General features: G+C 34.3%; 1 protein-coding gene across 1 annotated transcript; it reads right to left on the bottom strand.

Annotated features, from left to right (window-relative positions):
* Positions 1 to 2584: 2584 nt before the first annotated feature.
* On the bottom strand, positions 2585 to 12948 carry LOC120169066 (protein translocase subunit SECA2, chloroplastic-like). The gene is given in 34 exon segments (XM_039177293.1): positions 2585 to 2718; positions 2721 to 2787; positions 2865 to 2890; positions 2893 to 2935; positions 3268 to 3391; positions 3481 to 3670; positions 3788 to 3857; positions 3933 to 3987; positions 5036 to 5115; positions 5329 to 5409; positions 5523 to 5618; positions 5620 to 5641; positions 5903 to 5958; positions 7110 to 7399; positions 7526 to 7589; positions 7657 to 7752; positions 7875 to 7988; positions 8120 to 8198; positions 8368 to 8453; positions 8564 to 8659; positions 8749 to 8841; positions 8943 to 9026; positions 9362 to 9452; positions 9796 to 9911; positions 10375 to 10440; positions 10649 to 10736; positions 10814 to 10878; positions 10995 to 11060; positions 11218 to 11309; positions 11610 to 11730; positions 12108 to 12172; positions 12266 to 12335; positions 12419 to 12553; positions 12676 to 12948. Coding segments are annotated over 34 exon segments (3165 nt in total). The 5' UTR covers positions 12859 to 12948; the 3' UTR covers positions 2585 to 2623.
* Between the last annotated feature and the right edge of the window lie 1004 nt (positions 12949 to 13952).

The raw sequence follows: 13952 nt of genomic DNA, 5'->3' as shown, positions 1-13952 counted from the left end.
ATAAATTGTAAATTATTGAATCAAAAGCTCAGTCTTTTTTTCTTCTTATTTTATCCATTTATCTTAGCGAACAATGGTTGAAGTTAGTGATCTATTATCATATCTCATTAAAACCAACATATTTTAGTAGAATTTTTTTAAAAAAAGAATATAAAAAATATAAATTTTATTTATAAAAAAAGAAATTCAACTCATTAAATGCATAAAAAAAGTTCAAATTGCATTTTTTTTCTTAACTTGACATTAAAGCAGAAAAGGTCTATGAATTATATAATAATAATATTTCCATTATAATAATAAAAATATTTGAAAAGACCAAAGCCATCTTTAATTAATTACTTGTCTGTGGGGCAAAATTAATTAATAAAAAATACTTAGGAACATGGATTTGCTTGCTTTTTCCGGGCTTTACATTATTTAACTATTTAATTTCATAATATGGTTAGAAATATGTACAGGAAGCAACTTCCATTAACTAACAACAGAAACAATCCTTTACACAAGGATAGATCTAGGTGGGGCGGTACTCTCTGAAAATCTAAAATTATAATATATTTTAGATTTTATTTATGTGTTTTTTATTAAAAATTTGATTTTGTCTCTCTAAAATTTTATAAGTTCAAGTTCGCCCCCTGAAATTTTAAAAGTTCAAATTCGCCCTCAAAACATAAAATTTTACGTCCGTCCCTGCCTTCGCATAATATTTAATTAAATAATATTTAATTCCGGAATAGGTTTTTAGATTCATTCCCCCAAGACACTGTGAGTTGGAAGAAGTGTTTTTGCATGAATCAAGGTTTATGATTTAAATTAAATTATAATCTAATGTATTTTTCAATGCTTAAAATTAAAGAAATAATTAAAGCCTCTCTTGATCTTTCACATGGTGCTGACTAATGGGTGTTCCTGATTGTTTTCGTCACAAAGAAATGGTCTAGGGACTCTGAACTGCTTTATGTCTTTCCCACACCTTTTTTATTTCAAGGATAAACTACACCCATCACCGGTTAATTATGGATGAATTTCGTTTTAGCTATCGATATTTTTAATTTATCGATTAGAACACTTAATTATTTAAAATTTTATTTCGAAATCGAATATTTAACAAGTCTCTATTCTTTCAAAAGTAAACAATTTAATCCCTCTCAATATTGAACCATAATTCATTCCTCTGAATGATCAGATTTTCTCTTAAAATGATAAAATTTGGATATTAAGAGAGGAGATTGTTTGTATAAGCTTAAACACAATTAGACTGATAAAAGATTACGTGATAAAACCTATCGACTCAAAACGTTATTATGCTTTGTAAATACAATCATATTGAATTTTTTAACAGTTTAATTGTTAAAAAAAATTAATTTTATATATCTTCATCAGTCCTTCAATAATTGATGTCCATCGAATAGTTAAATTTTATGTTGTATTCACACGTACCATACATATTAAATTCTTGGGGTAAAGTATAAAAATGATCTTCTAACTATAGAGTATTAATCTTAAAATCCCTCGACTATTAAAAATCATAAAATGATCATTTAACTATAGAATGTTGCTTTATTAAGTTCATCGGCTATTAAAAAATACAAATTGATCACTCGACTATTGATTATGTTCCAAACTCGATCATTTTCCGTTAGAAAAAATGACGATTACCTAAACTAGACGTTAATATAATGACTGAGATATGATACCTAAGATGATATCATATGGCACAGAGCGAAAGTAAGTCATCTATCTAAAAATATCAAATTTTCTTTCAGCGCAGCTCAAGAAAAAGAATCTCATGATTTCAATTCAATACATATACACAAGCTAGGGGGGTAACTTTAAGAAATTGATGGCGTTGTACAACAGAGATACTGTTCACTGTAGGTGAAATCTATGGTACAATTAAAGCATTGCATTAGGCATGCAGGAAAAGTGCAGGATTACCTCATATTAATGTGAAAAATATTGGCCAAAACCAGAGCTAATCAATGGAAACCTTTTCCGTTTACAATCCGAGTTGGCAAGACACCTGGACCATCAAATAAGATTATTTCATGAAGCGGACTTGAGCACTCGTATTAAACATGGGCGTAAAAATGGAATAAAACATAAAATACCCTTTTCAGAAAGGTACTATTTGAGCTTTATTCCATGTACCACTGAAGAGAACGGCACAACAACTTTATCCAATCAAATGCAGTAGATACACTTTTTTGGAGGGTGAATATAATCAAATATCACCTGCAAACAAAAAGGAAAAATGGTCTTAGGATATGTTGCAGAGACCACGGCTAACTCTATGCTGCAGCAAATACCAAGTCCACATCCTCCGAATTTTTGCGTCTTTCGTATTTTGAAGTCTGGTGCTAGTTGAGATATTTTCAGATTAAGTGATAGTTTTGCTTTAAGCAAGATACTAAGAGTAGTTAATGTTTTGGTCAAGATATACGTAAGAAGTATGTTTTTTCTTGTATATAAATGAATGAAGAGCTAAGTTAAAACACAGCATAAGAGGGTGATGTCGAAACCATTAGTACATCCAAAGGATAACGAGAATAACTCGGCCAAAGTCTCTAGTTTAGATGCTCAGGTAAACATAAGAATCAACTCTTAGCTTGACCAGCATCAGCTTTCATGACAAAAATAGCTCTTGGGATTCCATAGGTGATGACCAATAATGTAAGAGTGATTCTACAGTTAACCTTCGTGCTGCACTGAGCATTGAATAAAAAAGCGACACCCATCAATTTTATATTCTTCAAGAGGATTTCTGTGCCCAAAGCATCTAACATTTACCTGTCAAAGACTGCCATAAGAATGAATATATATTTGGAAGTTGAAGATAACAAAAACAACGTAGTCAAATTAAATACCGCAGAACTCAGCCTATTCATGTTAGATGATCCCTCCAGAAGCAATCCAGAGTTTTGACAAGAACTGCTCTCTGAATTCCAGTAGTAAGAAAATTAGCAGCAAAAACGGGACGACATAAACAAGATCTTGGATGACATATGTGAGCAGTAAAAGGATATACTAAAACAGAAGCAGATAACTAAGAAAACACTTGAAATGGGCTCACCAAACAACATATACTTCACTTTACGGAAGCAAAATAAGTCAAACAGATATATTTACAGAGATCAACTAGGATTTGGAAGTGAAAAAAAGCTAGGTCAAAGGAAAACCAAGCCATGTTGCCACAAGATCTGTCATGGGTTCAAACCATGGATTGAAAAATTACTCAAATTATTATAAAATGTAAGAGAAACACCTGACCTCGATATCTTTTATGTACGCATCATCATAACCAGATTCTTGTACAGTGTTCAAGTATGTAGCAATCAAAACGTCCCCAAGGTGTTTACGAAGAAGGTTAACTTCTGGCCGATACCTCCCATTCCTAGAGTAAAATGTTAAATGGCTATTATTCAGAATCAAGATAGTGTAGAACTAAACTGAACTACAGATGCACTGCCATTATCTACCAACTTTGTTGAATCGTCTGAGCAAATAGCCAGCCAGCGTTGAAGAGAAGAATTCTTTCTGCGGATTCCTCTGAAGCCATCTGGAGGTTTTGGCAAGTTTGGAAGGTGAAAATTGTCAATATCTACAGAATTTGATTCATGTAGCTGTTTAAGAGATTTGAGTAAATCTTCCTCTGAGATCGCTGCAAATGAGTCTGCAGAAACCCCAGGATATAAGAAATCATGTGATAGGTGGTAATCCTAATCCAATGAGTAATAAATATTCCTATAGGATATGAAGGAACTCAGATGATGCTTACGGATGAGCTTACCATCCAATAGCTTCCCTGCAATACTGATGAACTCCTTCAAAAGCTTAGCCAAACTCCAGTTTCTTGGATGCTACATAATGTATTAGTGTGATTAGTCTAAAAAAATAAGAGTAAGCAGCATCTGAAGGGGAAAAAAACTCACTACCTTCAGTGGATCAGCATTTCCAAAAACAGTTTCATCTACCACTGCTTGCATGTACCTGTTAAACAACTTTTCTATTTTAATATTCAAAAGACGGATAAAAAGCTGAATTTTTAAAAGCAGTTGATAGAACGCGCATTGACAAAGTGGATTATGTCAGGCGACAAACTAATAATTGCCAGCATGAGTTAGATTTACATGTATAACATTTTCCTGAACATCATGTTATCAAACACAATTTTGTATAGAAGGAAATCTAGCATGATACAACGAAAAACAATTGATGAAATCTTACCAGCAAGAGAAGGCAGAAAGAGATGTTAAAAAGCTATCACATATTCATATTTGTTCTCTACATGATAACTGTTGTCTGTGGTCAAAATATCTTAAACTTCCTAGTTGATATGCCATAACTTGCATAGCTCCTATTTGCCAAAATAACTGAAATGCACTCTTACTAAAGAAACTTGAATGATGAGAAAGAAGGGGACCAGCCATGCAATTGAACCAGGAATGTCACCCTGCTCTGTTCTGTTCTTTTTCATCTTTAAGATTTTTACATGTAGAACATAATCATTCTGAACAACTTAAATTTCCAAATTACCCGGAATATCTGTCATTATCCTAGTCAAAATTGACTAAAACAAAAATACACACACAAAAGCAGTGAAGCACAAGGGAAGCTGTAATTTGAAGAACAGATTGCCTGGTCTGACATTGACAACTTATAAAGGTTTTTTTCATCTCAAATAACCTAATTTTCAAATTTAGTATCTTAGATCTAGTTCATATTCCAAGACAAACAACAGCATGATTGACTAGCTTTAATATTGTTCCAATCCACACTGACTTGCTATGAGATAGATGCTAAAAGATAAACAGAGGCACTGGAGCATGCTTGTACATTCGGTTTAAAAAACACAACAGCAAGATTGACTAGTTTTCATACTGCTCCAATCCAGTCTGACTTCCTATCACATATATGCTAAACGACCAACAAGGGAGACTCGTATACACCAGAGCATGCTGTCCCTTGGCTGCAACTGAACTTGGGAAGTCTACAGGCCAGATCACACTAACATGTTTAATTAAATTAGAATACTCACTGGAATACAAGTTGGGAACAACTTTCATCATCACCCGTCAAAATCAACTGCCTGAGATCATAGACATGCTTTCTTTGAACCTGATAAAAGCAGCTCAAATAACTTAGATGAGATAATTTGATGCTTAGTCTTTTCAAGGCTTCATTTTCAGAAAAAAGATAAAGAACCTACAAGATGGTCTTTTAAGAACTTCAAAAATAAATAAATGTGTAGTCAAACCCTATCAAGTGCAAGATCATGTTGATTAGTTCATCAAGATGTCCAAATATGGTCTATTGTTTCCAAGCACATACCTCCAAAACTTCATCAAACTCAACCAGGCTCTTTCTTATGTTAAAGAAATACTTCTCTGCATTGATTTGAAGCCCCAAAAGCTACAAATATAAAGTCATTCAAATCAATAATGCAGAGAAGATGCTACCAAGTTTTAAGGTTCTTAAAAATAGAGAATGTTTCTAGCTTACACATAGATGTGGTCAATGCGTACCTGCTTTACAATTGCATCACCTTCAATAGGTATATCTTCATCATTTGTAATTTTTGAAATAAGCTTTACAGCCCACTCAGTATCAAAATTGAACTTTTTGAAACATCTCATCTTGCAAGCTGTAACATCAATAAGTAGAGAAGAGGCATTCTAAATAATGTTAATTATATCCATTAAAGACAAGGATTCACTTTATGGAAAGATAAGAAGGGTGCAAGACCATCAAATTCCCATCCCATATGCACTTTACTTTATGGAAAGACAAGAAAACTCATTTAACCAATCCCTAGGAACCAAGCAACAATAGCCAAGTTAACTTTGAAAAAAATGCTAAGTTGCTTTAGTCTTAAAATGCAAATAAATAATTAATAGAACATTACCTCACCATAAACCGTGTGGATCCAGGATCCCCTTGCCTTCCTGCTCTACCACGAAGCTGTGAGAGACCATTGTCATTGTTATGTAAAATTAGAACCATGTGTAAACTTCAATAAATAGAAAATAAATAAAAAAAGATGCATTATCAATTCACTCTCTAATCACCCCCAAAACAAAATGAACATAGCCTCTACATGAGCAAGGTTAACATTATTGCTCAAGTAATATTCTATCACAAAGTATTCAGCCGTTAGCAATGCAAGCCTTCAAGAGTAACATGACGTGATTCTCAAAGGAGGGAAAAGAGTATATTCATCAACTAATCAGACCATGATCATCACTTGGAAAATTTTAGATAACATCATGAACCCCCGAAGTTATACAAATTCAGACAATTCGTCAATTGAGAATGATTATTAGGGAATTTGGGCCTAGTAAAATTTCATAAAATAAAATTTTAGACTAACATTTAAGTGCACATTTATGCATGCATAAGGGCAGTGTATATCTTACAATTACATGTTACAATCTAGCAAAGCATATAACTATAAATATTTTTATCTAGATTAATCATACACAATGTTGTTAAGGGTACTAGGCGCACTCAAAGCACAAAGTCCTCACAATAGCCTGAGGCACAAGGCGAAAAAAAGACATCGTCCGAGTAAAATAAAACACATACATATAATTATTTCTATTAACATATAAAATATATGAAAAATTGTATGATACATAATAATAATAAATAATAATAATAATAATTAAGATAATTTTTACCATCATTTTATACATTTAAATCAAATCATTATTCAAGTTTAATAATTAACGGAAAATTCTGATAGAAAAATCAAAAATAGAGAAGGGAAAAAGAAATTAAAAGAAGAATATATTCTAGAATAGATAGAGAATTTAGAGGGGCAAACTTGATTTTTTTGATGCGCCTTAACAACATTGATCATACACAGTTGCATGCAATAAGCCTTAACATACATGATGCAAACGATCAAGGGAAACAACCATATTGATCTTAGGAAATCTAACTTTTAAATAAGATACTTTTCACTTTATTATGGAATTGTACGTCCTCATCTTCCAATAACAATAATTGTTGCAATTATTAAAACCAAGACAGGTACTTCAGAAATGATAACTAAGTTATGGTTTAGATGTGCATAAATGCTCAAGTCATTACTGCATTTAATTACTAACCTGGTTATCTATTCTACGGGATTCATGCAAAGATGTACCAATCACATGAAGCCCCCCAAGCCTTTTCACTTCAGACCCTTCTTTGGTGCAGTGTACTTCACTATCTTTAAGAACAGACAAATAAGTAATGGCTATAGAAGGGCCAAGAGGGTACATCTCAGACTGCTCATCAATAAGCTTCTGCAGCTCTTTCAAAAACATTGACTGGCTCATTTCCACCGATTCTGAAATGATAGATCTTGCCTCCTCATATGTCCAGCTCTTTCCTTCGCTTTTCCGAACAAATTTTGCTGTTTGATTCACATGGAAAGAAAGAGCGGTGCGATAATAATTAAAGATATATGCTAATATCACTAAAAAGAAGATAATATAACACGGAAAAACAAGCTAGACACAAAGCTGTAAAAGCCACAAACCCATTAAAGCAGCCTTAGCCAGCAAAGCCATTGATGATGGGCCAACCTTTACCTTTGAAAACACCTGCACCAGAAAATGCTGAGAACCAGAGCTTTATTTCTTAGCAACTATAGTGATGAGAAAGGATTACCTTTCTTGAAACTGCCATGTTACTGACTTCAACAGTAGGAGCTTCTCCTGTAAGAAACGAAAGCAAACTGTCCTCTATAATTTCCCTTGCTAGCATCTTGATATGGCACAAGTAGAGTAATGTCAATTCCTTCTCAGTATATATATTTTGGGATAAAAGAAATTAACTTAAAAGGTAGTATTTTAAAAAGTTAAAGAAAATGCAACAAGAACGCTTACTTTGGGATTTCCCCCAAGAATAATGTCAGTTCCTCTGCCAGCCATATTGGTGGAAATGGTTATAGCATATTTTCTCCCTGCTTGAGCAATAATTTCAGCTTCCATTGCTGCGTACTGATGGAATAGAAGGCAAAAATAAAAATGCTGGTGAAAGAAGTTTGCATAAACATAATAGGTAAAATGATCGAGCCCAGGAATATTTCTCTCCAACTGCAAGGTATCATCAAATTAAAACATTAACAAACCTTGGGTCTAGCATTTAGGACACTGTGAGGGATATTTCTATCCTTTAGCAGATCTGACAGATATTCAGAATTCTCAACACTGCAACAAGAAGGTGATAGATCATATCTTGGATGTTCATGTTTTTCAACACTCTCATCAAATGAAATTTGACCAATTGTATGAACTCTATACAATAGCAATAATAGAAAGTAAAAAGAGAGAGAGAGAGAGAAGGATATATCATACTGACAGCTGCTAGAGAATTTACCTAGTGGTCCCTACTAAAACTGGTCGCCCTTGTCTAAACATGTACTCCACTTCTTGACTAACATATTCCCATTTCCCATGAACAGTCTTAGAAGAACAGACAAACCAAAACAACAATATTAGAAGAAAAGGAACTTAACTACTATTAAAAATATATACACATTATTAAGGAAACATTCAAGTACAAAATGTCCTACAGCAAATGCCTGTATGGGTAAATCTTTACGAATGTTTGGAAGATTAGTGGGCACTTCAATAACAGGCATCTGGAACATTTTCAAGAATTCCCTCTCCTACAAACAAGATTGCAATTTTTATATTAGTTGCATTAAAAATCAGAAAGGACCAAATATAGTGAATGAAATCCACTTATCACCCATACTTCAGTTTTTGCAGTCCCAGTCATTCCAGACAGCTTTGGGTAGAGCTTAAATAGAGACTGGTAGGTGATTTGAGCCACCACAACTGAATCAGCCTACAAATATAGAAAATTTACAATTTTGAACGAGAAAATATAGGATTTATATTTGATATTGGTCAAGATGAAGTTAAGAACTTTTCTGGCATCATATCTACCTGAATTTTCAAGCCTTCTTTTGCTTCTACAGCCTGGTGAATCCCTTCAGACCATCTCCTTTTCTCTTCTACTCTGCCTGTCAGCTGCAGATTTTCATAAATGTTTCATTACCACCCCAAAGAAACAAAAACCAAAAGCAACAAAAGTTTCTATGTTTTTCAATGCTTTAGATTTTAGACTTAACAATAAAAACATGACAAGGTTCTACCTCAAGCAAAGAAATACACTTTGCTCCTAGTAATGTTTGTGATAGTAAAATAGACACAATCATCATGTTTGGGTTGAAATACATAAAATTATTTGCCTTTGGTTGCTAACTAGACAGTTTGCAGGAACCAGTAATTACATCCAAACATGATCCAAGGAAAATGGTACTTCAACAAAGACATTGAAACATCAAAAGGTACTACATAAAGACCTCGTTGATAATGAGAGCTTTCCCATTTCTGACAATATATTGGACATCCCGTCGATAAAATTCTTTAGCTTTCACAGCATTCATCACAAATCTGCAAAAACGTTAATTTTAACCTTCAAAAGAAAAAGAAAATACATGTGAAATATGCGTGCAATGGATCACATTCAACCACTAGAGAACAAAGTTACAATTTAAGTCCAGAAAAGTTCTAACATACAATGAAAGAAAGAAAGAAAGAAAGAAAGAAATCAGTTTGAAATTGATCAAACATTTTCTTTTGGCCTTTTAAGTTTTAAAAGAAACATATGTTACTGAAGATTTGAAACAAAAGTTCTACAAGTTGCTGGAAAAGAAACAGATCTTCACTACAAAATGTGTAATGATAAAAAGCTTATTCCGAGAATGAGTACAAAGAAAAAGTGCAACTATTTTACCTTGCCCAGGGATCATTTTCATCCCATAGATCATTTGTTTCCAAAGCCAACTCAGCAACTGCAATTCCTTCCTCAGTCAGCTCCACCGAATTATCTTTAAGTTCAATGTTATAATGCTGTTACCAGATTTACATGGAGACTACTTTAGTTGTAAACACTACGCAAAATAACTATACAAGATTACCATGGCAACTGGATAGCAACAAAATATTATGGTTTAATCAAAGATTTTTTTTTTGTATAATCACCAGTCTCCGGTCCATTGACCGACTAATCCGAATCACTGCAGAGGCCCATTATATAGGTGAGCCTCCCACCCAATTTGCTCCATTCACAACTTTAGGATTCCAACCCTGAACATTAAGAGACCTAGAATCTCATCCCATTATACCAACTGGTAGCTGATATAGTTTAATCAACAATGAAGCCAACCAAACACCACACCCATCATTAGCAACTCAGACACTTTAGCAACAGGATTCGAACCCTGGACATCGAGGAACCTAACATCTCATCTCGCTAGACCAACGGGTAGTCGGTATGGTTTAATCAAAGATGAAGTCAACCAACTGAACTCACCAGACCCCTCATTAGCAACTCAGCCACTTTAGCAGCAACAGGATATCTTGCATCATCTTTACTAGCCTGGAACAGAACAGACAAGAGGCAACAAGCTATTACAAGCCATTTCTACATCTTTGAGATGTCCTCTGAACAGTTCCAAAAATTTTCAAAAGCAATCAGTTAAACAGTTTTAAATAGGTAGCGCTAAAAATTTGTGATTCAAAATATTTGGTACTATTCATGGAACCAAATAATAGTTAATAACAGAAGAAAGACTAGTTTATATTACCTCACCACTTATTAGCAAAGGATTTCTCCCTTCATCGATGAGAACAGAATCAACTTCATCAACAATTGCAAAATGAAATGGTTTTGGCCTGTTTTTGCAAGTCTATCACTAGTAGTCCAAAAATATACCTCGAAATCCAAATTGAAATAGTAGTCTGGGACATACCATCTCATCACAAGTTGATCACTGTTTCCAGCAAGATTATCTCGGAGATAATCAAAACCTAGTTCCTAAAAAAATGTTCAGAAACAATGTTATGAGAAACTTGGCATGGCTGGGTTGAGGGGAAGAAAAGGCGTTAGCAGTAGTCAACAATCAATTGCACCAGCCAAATTAGGAAACCTACCGAATTGTTGGTGTATGTTATATCACATTGGTAGTTGGTTCTCCTCTCTTCAGCTGTCATCCCCTTCTATACGCAACCAAAAATGGCAAAAAATGGGTATATAAGCATGTAAATGGCTATTGAGATCTGCTTCTGATGCATGAATAAAATAAAATGTCTTGTGTTTGACTCTCTGCAAGACTGACACAAGTTTACAATATTCTGCCACTTAGCATAAAAATACCTGAATAAGCCCGACTGAAAGGCCTAAGAATCTATGAACACAACCCATCCACTCAGCATCACGATGAGCAAGATAATCATTCACAGTTACCACTGTTAACAGAAAAATCAGCATTGTCAAATTAACACATCACCATTTGTTCAATGTAAGCCTGTATAAGAGTAACAAGTTGTGACCATATTGGCCTGCAATAAAAGGGAGTTCAAAGGACTGCTTAAATCTAGTTAGAGGTAAACTAGATGAACAAGTTGTCCCTTTTGCTAAACATTTTATTAGATCCTTATATAACCTGTGGACCTCATAGTCGATCTTTTAGAGTATAAACAGAAACAATAAAGTACATCTTTAGATTAATTTCTTTTCCAAAAAAAATGGAAGAATTAAAAGCATACCATGGACACCATCACCCCTCAGTGCATTAAGATACGCTGCTAATGTGGAAACCAATGTTTTTCCCTCCCCTGTTCTCATCTCAGCAATGGACCCATCATGAAGCACCGCTCCACCAATAATCTACCATTAAAAGACCTTTAGAATAATACGGGATTTCAAAATGAATAAACAGGCATACTTGTATACTGTGACGTTATCAAAGATACATGATCACACCGTCATACAGTAGTGGATGCACATTGATGGTAGGGTGGGCACATGCCCACCCTCAAATTTCCTAGAATTCGAATTTTCTTCTTTACAACTCAAAGTTTTCTTCATTAATATATGTGTGCCCACCCTCAAATTTTATGGTGCCCACCCTAAAATTTCATCATATCAAAAAATTTATATTATTAATATATGTGTGCCCACCCTCAAAAAAAATTTCTAGATCCGCCACTGCCGTCATACATGCATTTTATCTTTGATCCATATAAATAAATAAAAGTCAATACCTGCACATCAAAATGGCGCATGCCAAGTTTCCTTTTCGCAGCTTCACGAACCACAGCAAATGCCTCTGGAAAAAAATTACGAAACAAACAAAAAGAACATTTTTTCATATAAAATTCATAAATCAACCCTCTTGGACACAAGATTGATAAACACTAACCAGCTTGAATATCCGAAACAGAATCTCCTTGGTTCAACCGTTTCTTAAATTCGGAAGTTTTCGCACTCAACTACAACAAATAAGTCCAGTCCATCACTCCGATGACACAAACAAAGGAAATGCAAAAAAGCGATTCTAAACAACCCAACCAACCTGCTCATCAGATAGCCTCTGAATTTCTGGCTCAAGTGCATTAACAGAGTCGACTAGAAGATAATAATTCCGAACAACCCACCAGTTTAAGTTAGTACAATCAGTCAAAGTCTTCTTGGAACGACCCACGTTCTCCTGAAACAGAAACAAAAACAAAAAAGGGGGCACCAAAAATGAACAGAATCAACTCCAAAGAAACATATAATCAAACAGTTGGCCGGCATTTGTGAATAGTTAAAAATGAAGCAAAACAATGCCTTGAGAGACGCAGCTATAGGCGTTTGTCCATTAGAATGATGTCGTCGGAGGATGAGAGAAGAAGGGAAAGATGAAGGGAAGAAGAAAGGGGAAGTGGGTTTCGCAGAGGGGAAGGTTTTAAGTCGAGTGATAGAATTTGGGGAAAGGAAAGGATTGTTGAGAAGAGATGGCGCGGTTGCCATTTCGGTTTAGCTTTGCAGTTGGGTTTTCCTATGAATTATGTATGATAACAATTGTCTTTCATTAGCGTACGATGAGGGTCGACTGCGTCCGCATTTGCTCACGGGCAATTGAACCCATAAATTTGAATTTCACCTCATCGAAGTCTCGATGGCCGATGCCAATTGATGTAAAGAAAAAGAGTAAACTACACGTGCGGTCCCTTATATTTTCAGCCCCTTTCGATTTTTGTTGCCAATTTAAAATAAAGTTGTTTTAGTCTCTTACATTATCGAATTGTTCGGTTTTAATCTTTCGGCCATTAATTATCGTTAACTTATTAATATAAGTCTGAGTTGGTAATAAAAAAAGAATTCGTTGAGTCATTGAAGATTAGAAGAAATTCATACTCAAATTCTCAAAGGTGTTCTGAATCTCTTTAACTCTATCCATGGTCAATTAACTGCTCTTGACCTTGAAAGATTTCACCTTTATCCTCAGCAAAAAAATATTTTCCTTTTATTTATTTGTTTATTTACTCAAATTTCATTGAATTATACTTGAAAACTAAAATTTTTAATTATTTTAAATGGAATGTGTCCGGTGTTTGTGAGTACTATAAATGGTGCGGATGTGTGCAAGTATACACAATCGAACAAGTAATAAAGTGATAAGTGAGTATCGTTCTCCACAGGGATTGGGGAAATCAAATAAGTTTGTCACGGCACTTTACTCTGTCACCTAAGTAAAGTTAGAAATAGTAAATATACAAATGATAATGCTGTAGCAAAATGAATCGATGGTATGGAAATGGAACGATGGCAATGTGGTAGCAAATGGATATGTTGTGGCAAAATGAATTATGTGTAGTGCAATCAAATAAAAACGTAAAGGCAAAATAAAATGTAAATACTAGATTTGCTTATAAGAACTTTAGACTCCTCACACGACAAGCTACTATGGGAATAAGTGATGGGAGTCACTAAGGAAAATCTAAGTCTACTTTTCAGAATGGTCTTACTTTTATGCCTTAACTGCCCGACAGAGTTTACTAAGGGTGCCCTATGCTATCTCTAGTTAAGGGACTCGACAGATTGAAGATGCTTTGGCAAAACCG

This window comes from Hibiscus syriacus, unplaced genomic scaffold (assembly GCF_006381635.1).
Source record: "Hibiscus syriacus cultivar Baekdansim isolate YM2019G1 unplaced genomic scaffold, ASM638163v2 tig00111745_pilon, whole genome shotgun sequence".
Taxonomy (NCBI): Eukaryota; Viridiplantae; Streptophyta; class Magnoliopsida; order Malvales; family Malvaceae; genus Hibiscus; species Hibiscus syriacus.
Note: the sequence above shows the minus strand (reverse complement) of the source record. Positions and strands in the feature narration are given on the sequence as shown.